This window comes from Rattus norvegicus, chromosome 15, assembly GCF_036323735.1.
Source record: "Rattus norvegicus strain BN/NHsdMcwi chromosome 15, GRCr8, whole genome shotgun sequence".
In the NCBI taxonomy this organism is placed as follows: domain Eukaryota; kingdom Metazoa; phylum Chordata; class Mammalia; order Rodentia; family Muridae; genus Rattus; species Rattus norvegicus.
In genome coordinates, this window is record NC_086033.1 from 34,894,290 (window position 1) to 34,909,939 (window position 15,650).

The window sequence follows — 15,650 nt, forward strand, 5'->3', positions numbered from 1 at the left end:
CTGTGTGCTGTACCATCTCAGCGTCCCACACACTGCTTTTATTTATCTTTTCTTGTTCTTCTAGTGGTGTCCCTGAGTGAACCAGAGTTGGGTTTGCTCACACAAAGGAAACATCCCATCCCCAGCCCTCGAACTTTTACTGTTGTTGCTTTGAGTTGTTTTCTCAGTGTAGCTCTCGCTGTCCTGGAACTCACTCTGTAGGTCAGGCTGACCTCAAATTCAAGAGATTTACCTGCCTCTGCCTCCCGAGTAAGGATTAAAGGTGTGTGGGCCACCACTGCCTGTCTTAAATTTTTATTTTGAAACAGGGACTCACTAAGTTGCTCAGTCTGGCCTTGAATTTAGGATCTTCCTGCCTGAGCCTCCCAGTGTAAAACTAGGGATTGAACCACTACACCATCCCTAGCTGACAATCCCCCCCCCCCACGCTGGTTTGGCTTTCCTGCAGGGCTAATGGTCCTCGTTCTGTGATCTTGTGGTCACTAACAACCCAATAGTCCAGTGTCCCGTCCCTCAGGGCAGTCGACCAGGGTCTGGGGGTCCACCTAGGAGAGAATGGGGGACAAGAGACAAAAAGAACAGACAGCAAGTCAAGAGGTCTGATCAAGCTGACAATTTTTAATTTTTCTCAGGCAGAAGATATACTGGTAGAAGCAGGATGTGGGGAGGGGTTAGGTAACCACAAAGGAATGAGCCTGGCTTGATGACCAGGATATTGGCTGGGTAAATCGGTCAGCGGGAGGAACAGTACAGGGTGGGTTGCTTAGTGACCTGACCACCAGTGCTAAGCGACCTGACAAGATTTATTCTATCTATTAAGTTCAAGCAGAACTGCAGGTGCAGACTTAAGTATCTAACATAAGGCTGAAATATGGTTGCTTTTGATCTAACATAAGGCTGCTCCCAACAGTCCAGCTGCTTGGAAGAATGTTCCCTAATTTATTTTATTCCGTTTTTCTCTTCACGTGCACAACCTTCCCTCCTGGGCAGCCCTTCTCCATCTCTTCTGAAGGGAATGAGGAACTGTCACTGCTGACTGCTGCTAAAAAATGTAAAGTAAAGACTAGAAAGATGCGTAATCTAAAAGTTTCCGAAGATTTTGAAGGAACGCCCGCGATGGCACAGTCACCCACAACAGCGCAGTCTGACTTCCACCTGCCTCTCAGTGTCTGCCCACAGCCGGTGAAGCTAAAGAAAGGAAGAAAATTTCAAAAACTGCGTATGGCAGATGAGCCTCGAAAGGCGCCTGTTTCCATGGTTTCTTCTGCTCCGGCAGTCACAGCTGGGTTTTCTTTCCTTTCTGCTCGTCATTCCAGTTCTGCCTTCCTATCTCCTCTCTGCAACATCAGTCTTCCGCCTCCTCCTCCTCCTCTCCCTGGTACTACTGCCAGCCCCCCTCCTCCCCCTCCCTCTCTCTTTGGTGGTACCCATCTTCCTCCCCCTCCCCCTCCTCCTCTCCCTGCTGGCACCCACCCTCCTCCCCCTCCCTCTCTCTTTGGTGGTACCCATCTTCCTCCCCCTCCCCCTCTTCCTCTCCCTGCTCGCACCCACCCTCCTCCCCCTTCCTCTCTCTTTGGTGGTAACCATCCCCCTCTCCCTCCCCCTCCCCCTCCTGGCACACAATTTTCTCTTTCTCCTGTAGGATTCATCCCAACTAACTCGTGTCGACCTATGTCCAACTATAGCCATAAACTTGCTAAAGCTACAGACATCTGTGACTCAGAGCCACCTCTCAGGGGCTTTAGGGGTGCCAGCCCTAAGGATACGAGCTCTAGGGGTACGGGCTTTAGGGGTGGTACTTTCTCTGATAGCTTCGCTGGTTCAAAGGATTTTGATCCAGGTAAATTTTCCCAAGACCTCAACAACATCGTCTCCTCTCCCAAAGCCCCTGAGCTGGCTGCTACTCAGAGGTCACCTTTACGCAGTCCTCCTAAACCACTTTCTGTCCCTCCTCTAGTCGTCTGTGAGTTTAGCTCTGAGCTTCCCCAGAGCCATTCTTTTCACTTTCAAAGTGGCTCAGTCCACCGGAGCCCTAATTACAGAATGTCAGACATGGCGTCACTTCGGTCAGCTCTCTCATTAGATTATTCTGCGTGGGACTGCGTTCTAGAAGAGGCTGACTCACTGGATGGAGGTTCTTTCGAAACGGAAACAGATGAAGCAGCAGCATATACAGCATGCGAGTTTTTAACAAGTATGGAGACTCCCTCACATGAGGAATTTGTCATCGGTGATGATGAAGGCCGGCAGAGTCCCGTGTCGTGGACTTCACTCTTTGCTCTACAGACTGAGGTATTTATCTTATTTCTGCTTAAGTCTGTGGTCAGCTCACTTCACAGTTTACACCAGTGCTTCTCAAAGCAGTTGGTCAGAGAACAGTTCGTTCCCAGTCTAGTGGTTCAGGGCACGTGTCAGTGTGGGAGGCTGTATCTCTCAGTGAATGGTCAGCGGGACCAAACTCTCCTCTGCATGTGGTGCTGGGGGTGTTCGTCATGCTTTGTCGGTGACTATTAACATTCCTCAGTCGAAAAAAAAGGGGCCATGGACTTATTTTCTAAGTTCTCGCATCGGGAATTGAAGTTGCTAGAAATTTCCTCCTGCCCAGTAAACATAGGTGTGGTAAATATTCTAAATATTTTCCTATCGGTCTAGAGATACGGTTAGCAGCAGCAAATATGTGTGCTGAGGCGCTCAAGGAAAAGGAATCTTAGCAGTTGAGAGCCAAGGGATACCGCAAAGTCACATCGTGCAACAAACCTCACCTAAGAGTTACTGGGAGGGAAAAACACGTGAGAAACAACAAGAGGTCTGAGAAGGAAAGCCAGGCTTATATAGGATATCGGGGAGGTGGGGACAAACTTTCCAGGGTGAGGATTGGTGGGATTTTAAGTCCTTAGTCTGGTGGAGCTCAGGCATTGGTCGCTTTTCCTGTTCCGAGATTGGTGGATTTTCGTGATCAGGTGGGTTTCTGTGGCAAGCTCAGGGCCTGGTGGGATTTTTTTGGGTTGTTGTTGTAGAGCAGGTCCTGCTCTGGGAATAACAGAGATTGTTAGGGAAGTCTGGGGGGCAGGGCCTGGCACCACTGGAGCTCCTCAGGTAGAGGCCTGGCCGTGTCCCTGCCTTGCTGGTTTACAAAGTTTACAAAATATACAAAGTTTACAGAGGGAGTCTGAGGTAGCTTCGGTTGTCCTGTAGTAATTTGCAGCAGTGTGGAGGGGCACAGTACTCCATCTGTTGAGCTAGTTAACACCTTGTATCTCTGACTAGCTCCTGCTCTGGCATTGAGACCCAGGCTCACATGTGCAATCTGAATATGGGGCATCACATCCGTAGGCAAGCATTGAACCCCAGAGCTATAGTCCTAATCTTTTCTCATTCTTTAAAATTTCTTTACTTGTGCGTATATGTACCTGAGTCTGTGTGTACACGTGTTCATGTAGGTGTGAGTGTGTCTGTGTGCATGTGCACATGGTAGACAGAGGACTACGGTGAGCATCTCCCTCAGTTGCTTTCCACATTATTTATTTTTTAATTTAAAATTTTTAGGGGTTGGGGATTTAGCTCAGTGGTAGAGCGCTTGCCTAGCAAGCGCAAGGCCCTGGGTTTGGTCCCCAGCTCCAAAAAAAAAAAAAAAAATTTTTAATCTATAACCAGGTATAGTAGTACTTATCTTTAATCCCAGCACTCAGGGAGGCAGAGGCTCTATGAGTTCCAAGCCAGCCTAGTCTACATAGTGAGTTCCAGGATAGCCAGGGCTATGTAGAGAGACCTTGCTTCAAAAAAAAAAAAAAACAAAAAAAAATATATAAACAAAGAAATGGGGAGTAGTTTGTTTGGGATTTCAGGGGAAAGGATTTATTTCTATTTCTGTGTATGATGTGTGTATTGGGGGGGGGAGTGTCCATGGAGTCCAGAAGAGTGTGTGTGCTTGATCCGCTCGAGATAGGGTTATAAGTACTTAGTTACTGAAGTCAGGGCCTCTGGAAGAGCAGGAAGTGCTCTCAGTCCTCGCTCCACCATCGGGGACTTGTTCTTTTTTGCTGAGATAGGGTCACATATAGGAAAGTATCTTTGGGAACATCTCCAGTGGATCAGTTTTAGGAGTCAGTGCACTGACCCTCCAGGTAAAGGAGCTTGCTGCATAGGCTTGATAACTTGAGTTCAATCCCTGGAACTCACAGTGTAAAGAGACTGACTTCCAAAAGTTTGTCTCTGACCTTTACACTGTATGCATGTACACATGCATAATCCCCCACACTATGTACATGTCTGCATATTCTCTCTCTTTCTCTTCTCTCTCTCTCTCAGAAATTTACAGTCTCCATCTGCTAACCTAGGCCTAGTCCTGGAAGTTTCTGGCCTCCGTACAATCTAGGCCTACAATGTTTTCAGCCTCTGAGACTTGCTACTTGTGGTGGTTTGAATATGGTTGGCCCAGGGAGTGGCACTCTTAGGAGGTGTGGCCTTGTTGGACTAGATGTGTCACTGTGGGACTGACCCTGGTCCTAGCTGCCTGGAAGCCAGTCTTCTCTTGTTTGCCTTCAGAACAAGATGTAGAACTCTCAGCTCTTCCTGTGCCAGGAAGCTGCTATGCTCACACCTTGATGACGTTAGACTGAACCTCTGAACCTGTGAGCCAACCACAATTAAATGTCGTCCTTTATAAGAGTTGCCTTGCTCATGGTGTCTGCTCACAGCAATGGAAACCCTAATTAAGACACTACTGAATGAGGTCACCCCTTCCTAGTTCTCTCTGCTGTCTGGCAAACTGATTTAACTCAGCTGTTCTGACGCAAACTCCTCTCCAAGCTGACTGATTCAATTTGGTTTCTTTCTCAGCCTCTTGATTGTTTTGCTCTACTAAGCTTCATACTATCTTTGGCAATCTGTTCTAATTTTCTGGTTCCTTGTCATTCTCTGGCTCATTCTGTCTTCATCTGTGTCTAGCTCGTTCTCGCTCTGCAACCTGTCTCTCTATCTAACTGTCCCTGTAAAACTGCCTCCTCTCCCCCTCTCAGTCAGCTCTTCTTCTGTTCCCCTGAGAGTTGGGTATATCCTATCCTGTCAGATCTCTCTCAGATTTGTCACTTTGTTTGACCCTCAAATAGACATCACTTTCAAACATGGCTGCCTCCTTCTACAAACTAACTTTACCTTCATTGTTTGGGATTAAACGTGTGTACTAAGGGTGTGTCTATATTCCAGCCAGAGGGATTAAAGATGTGTTCTAAGGCTGAGACACACCACAAGTAGAAACACATTTTTCCAGTTAGCCACACAATCTCAGGGTTTGCAGTGTGATCAAATATCCTTTGTCAAATGTATATTTTTAAATACTGAAAAAGAAATCATGCTAGAGAAGTACAGTATGACGTAGGACCTATGACTAACAATATAACTTTTTTTTCTTAATTTTACAGGATGGTTTTTGGAAATTGACACCAGAACTAGGACTAATACTAAAACTTAATGTAAATGCTCTGCTCAATTCTCTTGAAGAGAAGGGCATTCGATCTCTAGGTAAGCCACTGTTTTTCAGTTAATTAAGTCACTATGTTCCTTCATTTTCCAGTCATTTATAGACAAACTCCTCATTATAGTAAATTATTTTGTAAACTAGTACATTCATTTGGAATGCACCACTTTTGTATGTGAGTCTCTTGTCTTCAGACACACCAGAAGAGGGCATCAGATCCCATTACAGATGGTTGTGAGCCACCATGTGGTTGCTGGGATTTGAACTCAGGGCTTCTGGAAGAGCAGTCGATGCTCTTAACCACTGAGCCATCTCCCCAGCCCCTGGAATGCACCACTTTTGGAAGTCGTTCACATGTAACTTTTGAAAGTTACATGTGACTAAAATTAGATTTTTTTTTTTTTTGAGTCAGGGCCTCACAATGTAGCCCTGACTAGCCTGGAACTCTATGTAGAGCAGGCTGACTTTGAACTCACAGCAATCTGCCTACCTCGATTTCCCAAGTGCTGAGATCAAAGGTGTGCACCACAGCTTTACCAGTGATGAAAGTATTATCTTGGTAATTTTATTAGTTTACATGGCACCAACTATTGAAGAAAAACAGCCCTAAATCTGAGAATAGTAACATATACTGGTAATCCTTCTGTGTGGCCTTATCCCAAAGACAGGTGGATCGTGAGCTTGAAGCTAGTCTGGGCTACATTGCCAGATCCTGCCAGTAACAGCAATATCCAAGAGCTCAATTTCACATGCTCAATAATTATTTTCTCGGCCATAACATATGTACCTATTGGCCAACAGGGACATCCTGTTTCACTTAGTGATTTACTTGGAGACCTTTGTACTTTCTACATTGTGACCCTTCCATATTTAACACCCAGCTTTTAGCGTCAAAGAAAGACAAATCAAAACTACACTGAAATTCTGTCTTACTCCATCAAGAAACAATGGAGGCTGAAGAGACCCATGGTTCTGGGTTAAGAACAAACACTGCTCTTGCAGAGGACACCAGTTTGGTTCCCATGTCAAGTGGCTGACAACTCCCTCTAATCCCAGTTCTTGTGTGTGTGTGTGTGTGTGTGTGTGTGTGTGTGTGTGTGTGTGTGTGTGTGTTTTGAGACAAGGTCTCTGTATGTAATCCTAGCTAACTCACTGTACAGACCAGGCTAGCCTCAAACTCACAGAGATCCTCCCAAGTGCTGGGATTAAAAGTGTGTGCATCACTCCTGGATTTAACTCCAGTTCTAAGGGATCTAACTACCTCTTCTGGTCTATGAGGGCAACTTCATTCACATGCACAGCAAACTGGAGAAAGAAAACAACAAATACCCCTGAGGACGGGGCAGGCCAAACCTTCATATACTGTTAGTGAGTCACTATGGAAACCAATATGATGGTTCTTCAAGAAAACCTAAATAGAATTATTATATAAGCCAGTTATACCACTCCTGGGCACATGTCTGATCAATTCTAAGTCAGCATATCACAGAAATACTCTTCTGTCCATGTTTATTGTGGTACTGTTCATAATATCCATGATATGAAACTAATCAAGATGCCCATCAACCTCTGAATAAAGAAAATTCAGTGAGGCAATGGTGGCACACACCTTTAATGCTAGCACTTGGAAGGCAGAGGTAGGAGACTCTCTTGAGTCGAGGACAGTCTGATCTACAGAGGATTTCCATGACAACCAGGGTATACAGAAAAACAAGCAAAAGAAGAAGAAGAAAGAAAGTGGGGGTGGGGTGGGGGTGGGATTCAATACTATACAGAATGAAATTGTATTCAGGCATGAACCAGGCATGGCTCATGCCTGAATCCAAGCACATGGGGAGGTTGAGGCAGGTGGATTGCCATGAGTTTGAAACAGCCTGAGCTATAGAACAAGGCCCTATTAAAACAAAACAAGGGCAGAGAGACAGCCCAGCAGTTAAAAATACGTGCTGACCTGAGTCTACCCCCCTCACCCTCCCCCCCAGCCACATGGCATCTCACAACTGTCTATCACTCCAGTCCTGGGGAATTCAGTGATCACTGCACACATGCAGTGCATGTGTATACATGCAGGCAAAACATTCATACACACAAGATGAAAATGATTAAATCTTTAAAAACAAAGCAGACGGGTTAGAGAGATGGCCCCGCCATTAAGAGCACTGATTGTTCTTCCAGAGGTCTTGAGTTCAATTCCCAGCAACCACATGGTGGCTCACAACCATCTGTTATCCAATGCCCTCTTCTGGTGTGTCTGAGGACAGCTACAGACACTCATGTACATAAAATAAATAAACAAATCTTTAAAAAAGCAAACAAACAAAAACCAAAGCAAAGACAGTTTAAAAAGCAACATCGAGGGGTTGGGGATTAAGCTCAGCGGTAGAGCGCTTGCATAGCAAGCGCAAGGCCCTGGGTTCGGTCCCCAGCTCCGAAAAAAAGAAAGAAAGAAAAAAAAAAAAAGCAACATCGATGTAGTTTCCATGTGATATGGCTTTGTCCATCCCCACTACAGAGCCCCATGACTCCACAGTAAGACAGTGGTCCTCACAGATTTAATTGTGGTATAATTCAGTTGGGTGTTTGGTTTTGTTTTCAGACAGGGTCTGGCTCTGTAGCCCAGGCTGGTCTAGAACGCACTATGCTCATGGAATTCTTCCTGCCTTAGCCTCCCAGGTGCCGGGGTTACAGGTAGGAGCAACCACACGTAGCCTCGTAATTCCTCGGTAGAACTTTAAGGCACAGAGGGCATTAGTTAATTACTTTTTTGTTGTTGTGCTTAAAAAAGCTAGAAACAACTTAAAGAAGAAACTTTATTTTGGCTTGTGGCTCCAGAGTGTTAGAATCTACATTGGTAGGGATGGCATCACAGCAGGTAGCTTGGGCAGGACACTGGCTGTTCACATTGTGTCACACAATAGGAGGAGGCTATGCCACCCCTAGTGAGCTTCTTCCTCAAGTACGACTCCATGTCCTGAACCATCCAAACCTCTCAAATAGCAACACCACCTGGGGACCAAATGTTCAAATACACAAATGAGCCTAGGGGGACACTTCTTCAGACCACCACAGGAAGTAAAGGAGATCTTTGTTTTTTTTTAGGTACAAAAGGAAGAGAGCGTCTTCTGGACCTGATTGCCACTTTACTCGTACTGCAGTTTCTTTATACCAAGTTGGAACAAGAAGGAATGGCTGCCAAATCTCTGATAAAGATGGATGACGTCCTCATTTCTAGGTGCTTCAATGTCATAATAAGAAATGTTTTGAGAATTTGGTATATACCCCCCTTATATTTTGTTTGTTTTTTGAGACCAGCTCCCACAGGGTGATTTGGAACTTGCTATGTCAGTGAGAACAACATCAAATTTGTAGCAGTCTTCCTGTCTCCCAAATATTCGAGTTGTGGGCTGTGCCATCATGCCTGGTTTGTAAATGATAATCTTAAGGGAGAATTTGTTCACAGGTTACAGCTTGCTCTGAGGTTCTTGTAGCAGGATGACTGACATGGGATTTTTATGTCAGTCTGCATGGGAACAAATCTCAGAATGCATGTGCATGTTGATGCCAGAACATAGCTTTTTGGGCTCCTGGTTTGGTGCTCCACACTGGAGTTGCTCATCTGTGCCTTTAGAAGAGCCACATTGTGATTGTTGGCCTGTTCCAAACAACCGTGTGGTCTGCAACAAGAGTGCAGATGGGAACCATGTGCCCTGTGTCTGAGTACTTAAAGTCATGGACCAATGCTGGGACTGAACCTTAGTGAGAGAGAACTTGCCTAGTGTACACTGAGACCTGGTGCGCTCTCTCTCTCTCTCTCTCTCTCTCTCTCTCTCTCTCTGTGTGTGTGTGTGTGTATGTGTGTGTGTGTGTGTGTGTGTGTGTGTGTGTGTGTGTGTGAGAGAGAGAGAGAGAGAGAGAGAGAGAGAGAGAGAAAGAGAGAGAGTAAATCAAAGTATCAACCTATTCAAGGTGGCACATTCCTGTAATCCACCACCAAAGAGGTTACAGATGAAAATCATAATTTATGGGCCAGCCTAGGCTACAGAGGAGGACCCTGTCCAAAACAAAAACAGCAGAAAAAACTATCAAACTATTAAATAAAATACATTAGAACATTCTTCCTGGAATAGTAGTGCACATCATTAATTTCAGCACTCAGGAGGCAGATACAGGTGAGTCTCCTCTCCTCTGTGAGTTTGAGGCCAGCCTGGTCTACATAGCAAGTTACTGACAGCCAGACCTATATAATAGAGAGACTCTGTCTGTTTTAGTAAGGGTCTTCCTATTGCTGTGATGAGACACCATGACCATGGCAACTCTTATAAAGAACAGCATTTAGTTTGGACTGGCTTACAGTTTCAAAGGTTTAGTCTATTATCATCATGGTGGGAAGCATGGCATCATACAAACTGTCTTAATTAGAGTTTTATTGCTGTGAAGAGACACCATGACTAAGGCAACTCTTACAACTAAGCAAACGTTTAGTCGGGGCTGGCTTACAGTTTCAAAGGTTCAGTCCGGCATCATGATAGGAAATATGGCAGCGTGCAGACAGACATGGTGCTGGAAGAGCCAAGGGTTTTACATTTTGATCCAAAGGCAGCTAGAAGAGGCTATCTTTCTATACTGGGCAGAGACTGAGCATAGAGATCTCAAAGCCCACTCCGCAGTGATATACTTCCTCTGATGAGGTCACACCCACTCCAACAAGGCCACACCTCCTAATAGTGCCACTCCCTACGGGCCAAGCCTTCACACACGTGAGTCTAGGGGCCATTCCTATTCAAAACACCACTGCGTCTCAGCAAAACAATTTTTTACCTTTCAATCCCATAACCACCTGGGCAGTCAGGCTCAAGTTTAGCTTTGTTTAGCTCCCGGGTAAAGCTCTACAGGTTCTCAGAGACAAGTGAAGATAAACACCCAGCTCCTCACCCCCGACTGCACATTATCATGACCACTTCCTCAAAGGAAAAAGAATGGAAAGACCTAATCTTTGAGTTTGCCCCCAAGGGTCCTGGGGATTGAACTCAGGTCACTGGACTTGGTGACAAATACCTTCACCTGCAGAGCCTTCTCACCAGCTCCAAGAAACCGGTTTTGTTTTGTTTTGTTTTTTGCAAATCAGGTATCTCTGGTGTCTGGAATTCACTATGTTGACCAGGCTGACCTTGAACTCATAAAGATCCACCTGCCTGTCCCTCCCAAGTGCTAGGATAAAAGGTGTACACTACGGGGTTGGGGATTTAGCTCAATGGTAGAGCGCTTGCCTAGCAAACGCAAGGCCCTGGGTTCGATCCCCAGCTCCGAAAAAAAGAAAAAAAAAAAAAAAAAAAAGGTGTACAGTACTACAGCCAGCTAAGATTTTTTTTTAAGAAGGAACCTCAAGTATCCCAAGTTGGCCTTCAACTCACTGCATAGCTGAGGATAACACTGAACTTCTAATCTTGTCTCTACCAACTGAGCCAAACCCCAATAGAATTTTTTTTTAAGAATCTTGTAAGGTAGGTGAAACAGCCCAGCGGGTAAAAGCACTTGCTGTGTAAGCCTGATGACCTGAGTTTAAGTCCCATGATCCACAGGTTGGAAGGAGAGAACTGACTCTCAGAATTGTACTTAGACCCCCATATCCAGCTATGGTCATGTGTGTACTTGAGTTTATATTGTATTTATCACACACACACACACACACACACACACACACACACACACACACACGCACATGGGCACAGTTGACCTGCTCTGTAGCCAGCAAGGCTACGTCTCTGAGGATAGTCTAAGACCTGTGTAGTGCATCAGACATTTGAGCTCATGAGTAGTGTGAACAAACTGTAATGATTTAAATATGCTTGACCCATGTGAAGTGGCACTATTAGGAGGTGTGCCCTTGTTGGAGGAAGTTCATCAATGTGGGGGTTGGCTTTGAGGTCCTATGTTCAAGCTCCACCCAGTACAGAAGAGAGCCTCTTCTTGGCTGCCTGTGGAAGACAGTCTCCTCGATGCCTCGAGATGTAGAACTGTCAGCTCCTTCTCTAGCACCGTGTCTGCCTGGATGCTGCCATACTTCCTGCCATGACGATAATGGACTGAACCTCTGAAACTGTAAGCCAGCCCCAGTTCAATGTTGCCCCTTATAAGAGTTGGTCATGGTGTCTCTTCACAGCAGTGGAAACCCTAAGACACAAGCCAAGCAATAATGTCCCACACCTTTAATCCAGAGGGAAGGGGATCTTTGAATCTGAGGCCAACATGGTCTACAATGTGAGCTCCAGAACAGTCAGGGCTACAAAGAGAACCCTGCCTTCAAAACAAAAGAATAATACAAACAAAGCACTTCTCACTTTTATTATTAAAGTAAACATGGTATGAAGCACTGTTCACGATTAGCTTAAACAGAGAATATACTGGTGTTATGCCTTATCATCGTTGGTCATGTAAGAGCCAAGAATACTATACTCCTCCCAGGCCTTTGTCTTTCCCACGAGATAATGTGGACATGCAAGGGCGTGTCATGGCCTTGGTTCTGGTACACTTGTTGTGATAAATATTATTTAGGGGTTTCTACCCCAGCTTAGGTCATTTAGTTCCAAAATAAGTGACATGAAACTTTTATATTTATAATAAGCCTTAAAACCCTAGAGCTCAGCAGATAGCAACCCTCTAAGCTGTCCTGTCTACTCTCCTATCGGTAACCCCGAGAGAGCACTTGCCATGTTTTACCCGGGGCCATTCCTACTTCATCAGGCTGGCCCCCATGGCCATGCTCTCATAATCCACTACTCCATGGTGGCTTCTCCTTTTCTCTTCATCTCTCTTTCCCTCATGCTTCCAGCCTCAGACCCCAAGACCAGGGATCGTTCAGCTCCACCTCTCTTCGGCCCAGTTACAGGCTGAGGGCATCTTCATTAAGCAATCGTGGATAACCTGGGGGTGGGGGGCAAGATTTACACAAGAAAATCCGGTATACTTGAGGATCAACATCTTGGAGCAACCAGATTCGGGGGTCTAGAAGCTAACATTTGAATCCCAGCAGCACCAGACCAGTCTGCACACAGTCACTGATTATAGTTTATGCAACTCTTTCTACAAGTCTTAGTCAGGGTTACTATTGCTGTAATAAAACACCATGACCAAAGCTACCCGGGGAGGAAAGGGCTTATTTTGGTTATACTTTTACAGTTCATCAGAAGAAGCAGTCAGGGCTCGACCTCAAGCAGGGCAGGAACCTGGAGGCAGGAGCTGCTGCAGAGGCTGTGATACAGAGAGGCTGCTCACTGGCTCCCTCCTCACTGTCTGCTCAGCCTGCTTTCCTATAGAACCCAGAACTACCAGCCCGGGGGTGGCCACACCCACAAAGGTCTGGGCCCTGCCCCATCAATCACTAATTAAAAACTGTGCTACCGGCTGGCCTGCAGCCTGATCTCTTAGAGGCATTTTATTAATCGAGCTTTCAACTCCGATGACTTTGACCTGTGTCAAGTTGACCTGAAACTATTAAGCACAGCTACCTTGTGGGAAGAACATTGTGCCCTCTGCCCTATCCATAGTTTACTATGAGTTCACAGCTTTCTTACACAGGCTACACACACACAATAAATTAAATTACGGGGTTAGGGATTTAGCTCAGTGGTAGAGCGCTTGCCTAGCAAGCGCAAGGCCCTGGGTTCGGTCCCCAGCTCCGAAAAAAAAGAAAGAAGAAAAAAAAAAAAAAAAACTTCGGGTAAGGGCTGGCAGCGGGTGTGTGGGGATGGGGGTGTGGGGGTGGGGGGTGGGGGTGGGGTTAGGTCTTTACAGCTGACTCTCGGGTGTTCATGCATCTGGAACAATTTGAAAACTCCCAGACAGTGGATGGACATTGAAACAAGGGCTCAAGGACACTAGAAAAGGAACTACAGGAAACAAATACAAAGCAAGAAAAAGCTGCAGCTCTCCCAAAGGAGCAGGAGTGGGGAGGTGGGGTGGAGGGTTTGCTGGGCACAGTGGGAGCTGGAAAATGAAGCAGGTAAGAAACTAGAAATGTGCTGAGTTCAAAATCCCCATGACACATGGGGATCTCAAGATTTTACTTTTATTAAAATCTTCATTTTTTGATAGAATCATTTCATCCAATACAGTGTTATAGATTTGGGACCACACTGCCCTTCACTTATTCTGAACCAATACAAACTTTTTTTTTAATCTAGGAATATTCCATGGGCTTTTGAGAACATAAAGAAAGCAAGAGAATGGGCCAGAAGAACAGAAGGACAGTATCCATCTATTTGCCAACGGCTTGAGCTGGGTAAAGACTGGGAGTCAGCTACAAAGCAACTACTGGGAATTCAGCACCAAGGCAACACTTCCCTTCACCGAATTCTACACTACAGTCAAGGCTGAAGCCAATGGAATTGCACTGTAAACCTTTCTCATAAATCTTTTGTTGCTCTTTTGGTTTTGTTTTTTCAAGACACGGTTTCTCTGTGAAGCCCTGGCTGTCCTGGAACACACTCTGAACAGCAGGCTGGCCTCACATTCAAGGGACCTGCTGGCCTCTGCATTCCAAGTGCTGGGTTTAAAGGTGTGTGCACCACTGCCCTGCTGCCTTTCTCATATTTAGAAAATAATCAAATAGTAAAAGGTATCAATAATGACATGTAATCTGTTTTAAGTGTAGCTATCATCTCCTTTAAAATAAAATTAATGGAAAGAATTGATTAATCATTTAACGACAATAAAAGCTGTAAGAACTAGATGCTGTCTCGTGTCTTGGTAGGGACAGGGGTGGCTCCTCATGTCTTCCCTCTGGGTGTCCAGTGGAAGGCTGACAGATTGAGCAAGATAGAAAGCAGTCGGTCTTTGGCTAGTGGCTGTGTTCTACGCCGGTGCCTGTTTCTAGGAGCCTGGTCCTCAGGCAGTATGACTTGGTGCAATGCTTCCTCGTGTGTCTCTTCTGTCTGCAGATACCTCAGTTGATACTTGGTGTCACAATGAGTCTTCTATGGGTCTTGTTTTGTTGTCACATCCTAAAAGTCAGTCAACAAACCAATAGTCAGCTATGTTCTCTGCTATTTCACCTTCCAGACATTTTCCAGGTTTGGAGTTTTATGTTTGGAATTATGATCCTCATTGAGTTACCTGGCTTATTGTTACATTTGGGTTGGCTAAGAAATGTCTTCTACATAGGCTCACATATTGGGAGCTTGGTAGTCAATGGATGAGCCTTCAGGAAGTGCATTGCAGACCTCATCCTTGCAGTAATCCCTTGATGAATTTCTCAGCTGATGCCCTTGTTGGAAAATGCTGAAAAGCAGGAGATAGGGTCTGCTTAAAAGAAGTAGGCTGATGGGCTGGAGAGATGGCTCAGCGGTTAAGAGCACTGACTGCTCTTCCAGAGGTCCTGAGTTCAAATCCCAGCAACCACGTGGTGGCTCACAACCATCTGTAATAGGATCCGATGCCCTCTTCTGGTGTGTCTGAAGACAGCTACAGTGTACTTATATATATGAAATAAATAAAATCTTTAAAAAAAAAAAAAAAAGAAGAAGTAGGCTGATGGAGGCTCACCTTTGTGGGATGCACCGTCTCTCACTCTGCTTTTACTTCTCACTTCCTGTCCTGAGGTAAAGCCACTTTCCTCAGCCCGTGCTTTCTGCCCTAACGCTTTGTCTCTCCCTGGACTGAACCGGCTTCCCTGCTTCCCTGTGTGAAGAGCAGAAAGGTTCCCAGGGCATAGTGTTTCCCAGCCTTTGACTTTGAACTATGGGAGATGGGAGTATTTGACATTATAATGACACACATTTAAATTCAAATTTAGGGGGGGTAAGAGGGAGAGAGAGAGAGAGAGAGAGAGAGAGAGAGAAAGAATGGAATTTCCTTGTTTCTTTTTTGCTTGTAGCTGCTCTTTGCTACTTTGTGGGCTCTTCTGTTTCCCACCCTTTATCACCCTGGTTTCACCCACTATCAGTAGATAGGAAAGAGGAATAGAGGAGAGAGAGAGAGATCCCTGCATCTAATTTCTTTCCTTTTGTTTCTTCTTTGAGCATGACTACTAGCAAACTGAAACTAACCCTGAACAACCCATCACCAATCACCAAGCCTGCCTACTGGAGCACTAGCATTTATATCTCCTCTGAAAAATTTCCAGAATTCCAAATATCACCCAGTCACAGAAACTATCTGCAACTGGTTGCCTCCGCTT

General features: G+C 45.4%; 1 protein-coding gene across 1 annotated transcript in view; it reads left to right on the top strand.

Moving 5' to 3' along the window:
* The window catches only part of Parp4 (poly (ADP-ribose) polymerase family, member 4), a 102,290-nt gene extending 88,087 nt beyond the window's left edge, over positions 1-14,203 (top strand). The window contains exons 31-34 of the mRNA NM_001427093.1: positions 991-2,292; positions 5,421-5,520; positions 8,576-8,708; positions 13,657-14,203. Of these exons, the coding sequence (NP_001414022.1) occupies positions 991-2,292; positions 5,421-5,520; positions 8,576-8,708; positions 13,657-13,849 (1,728 nt within the window). The 3' untranslated portion in view covers positions 13,850-14,203. The remainder of the gene's footprint in view (positions 1-990; positions 2,293-5,420; positions 5,521-8,575; positions 8,709-13,656) is intronic.
* The last annotated feature ends 1,447 nt before the right edge of the window (positions 14,204-15,650 follow it).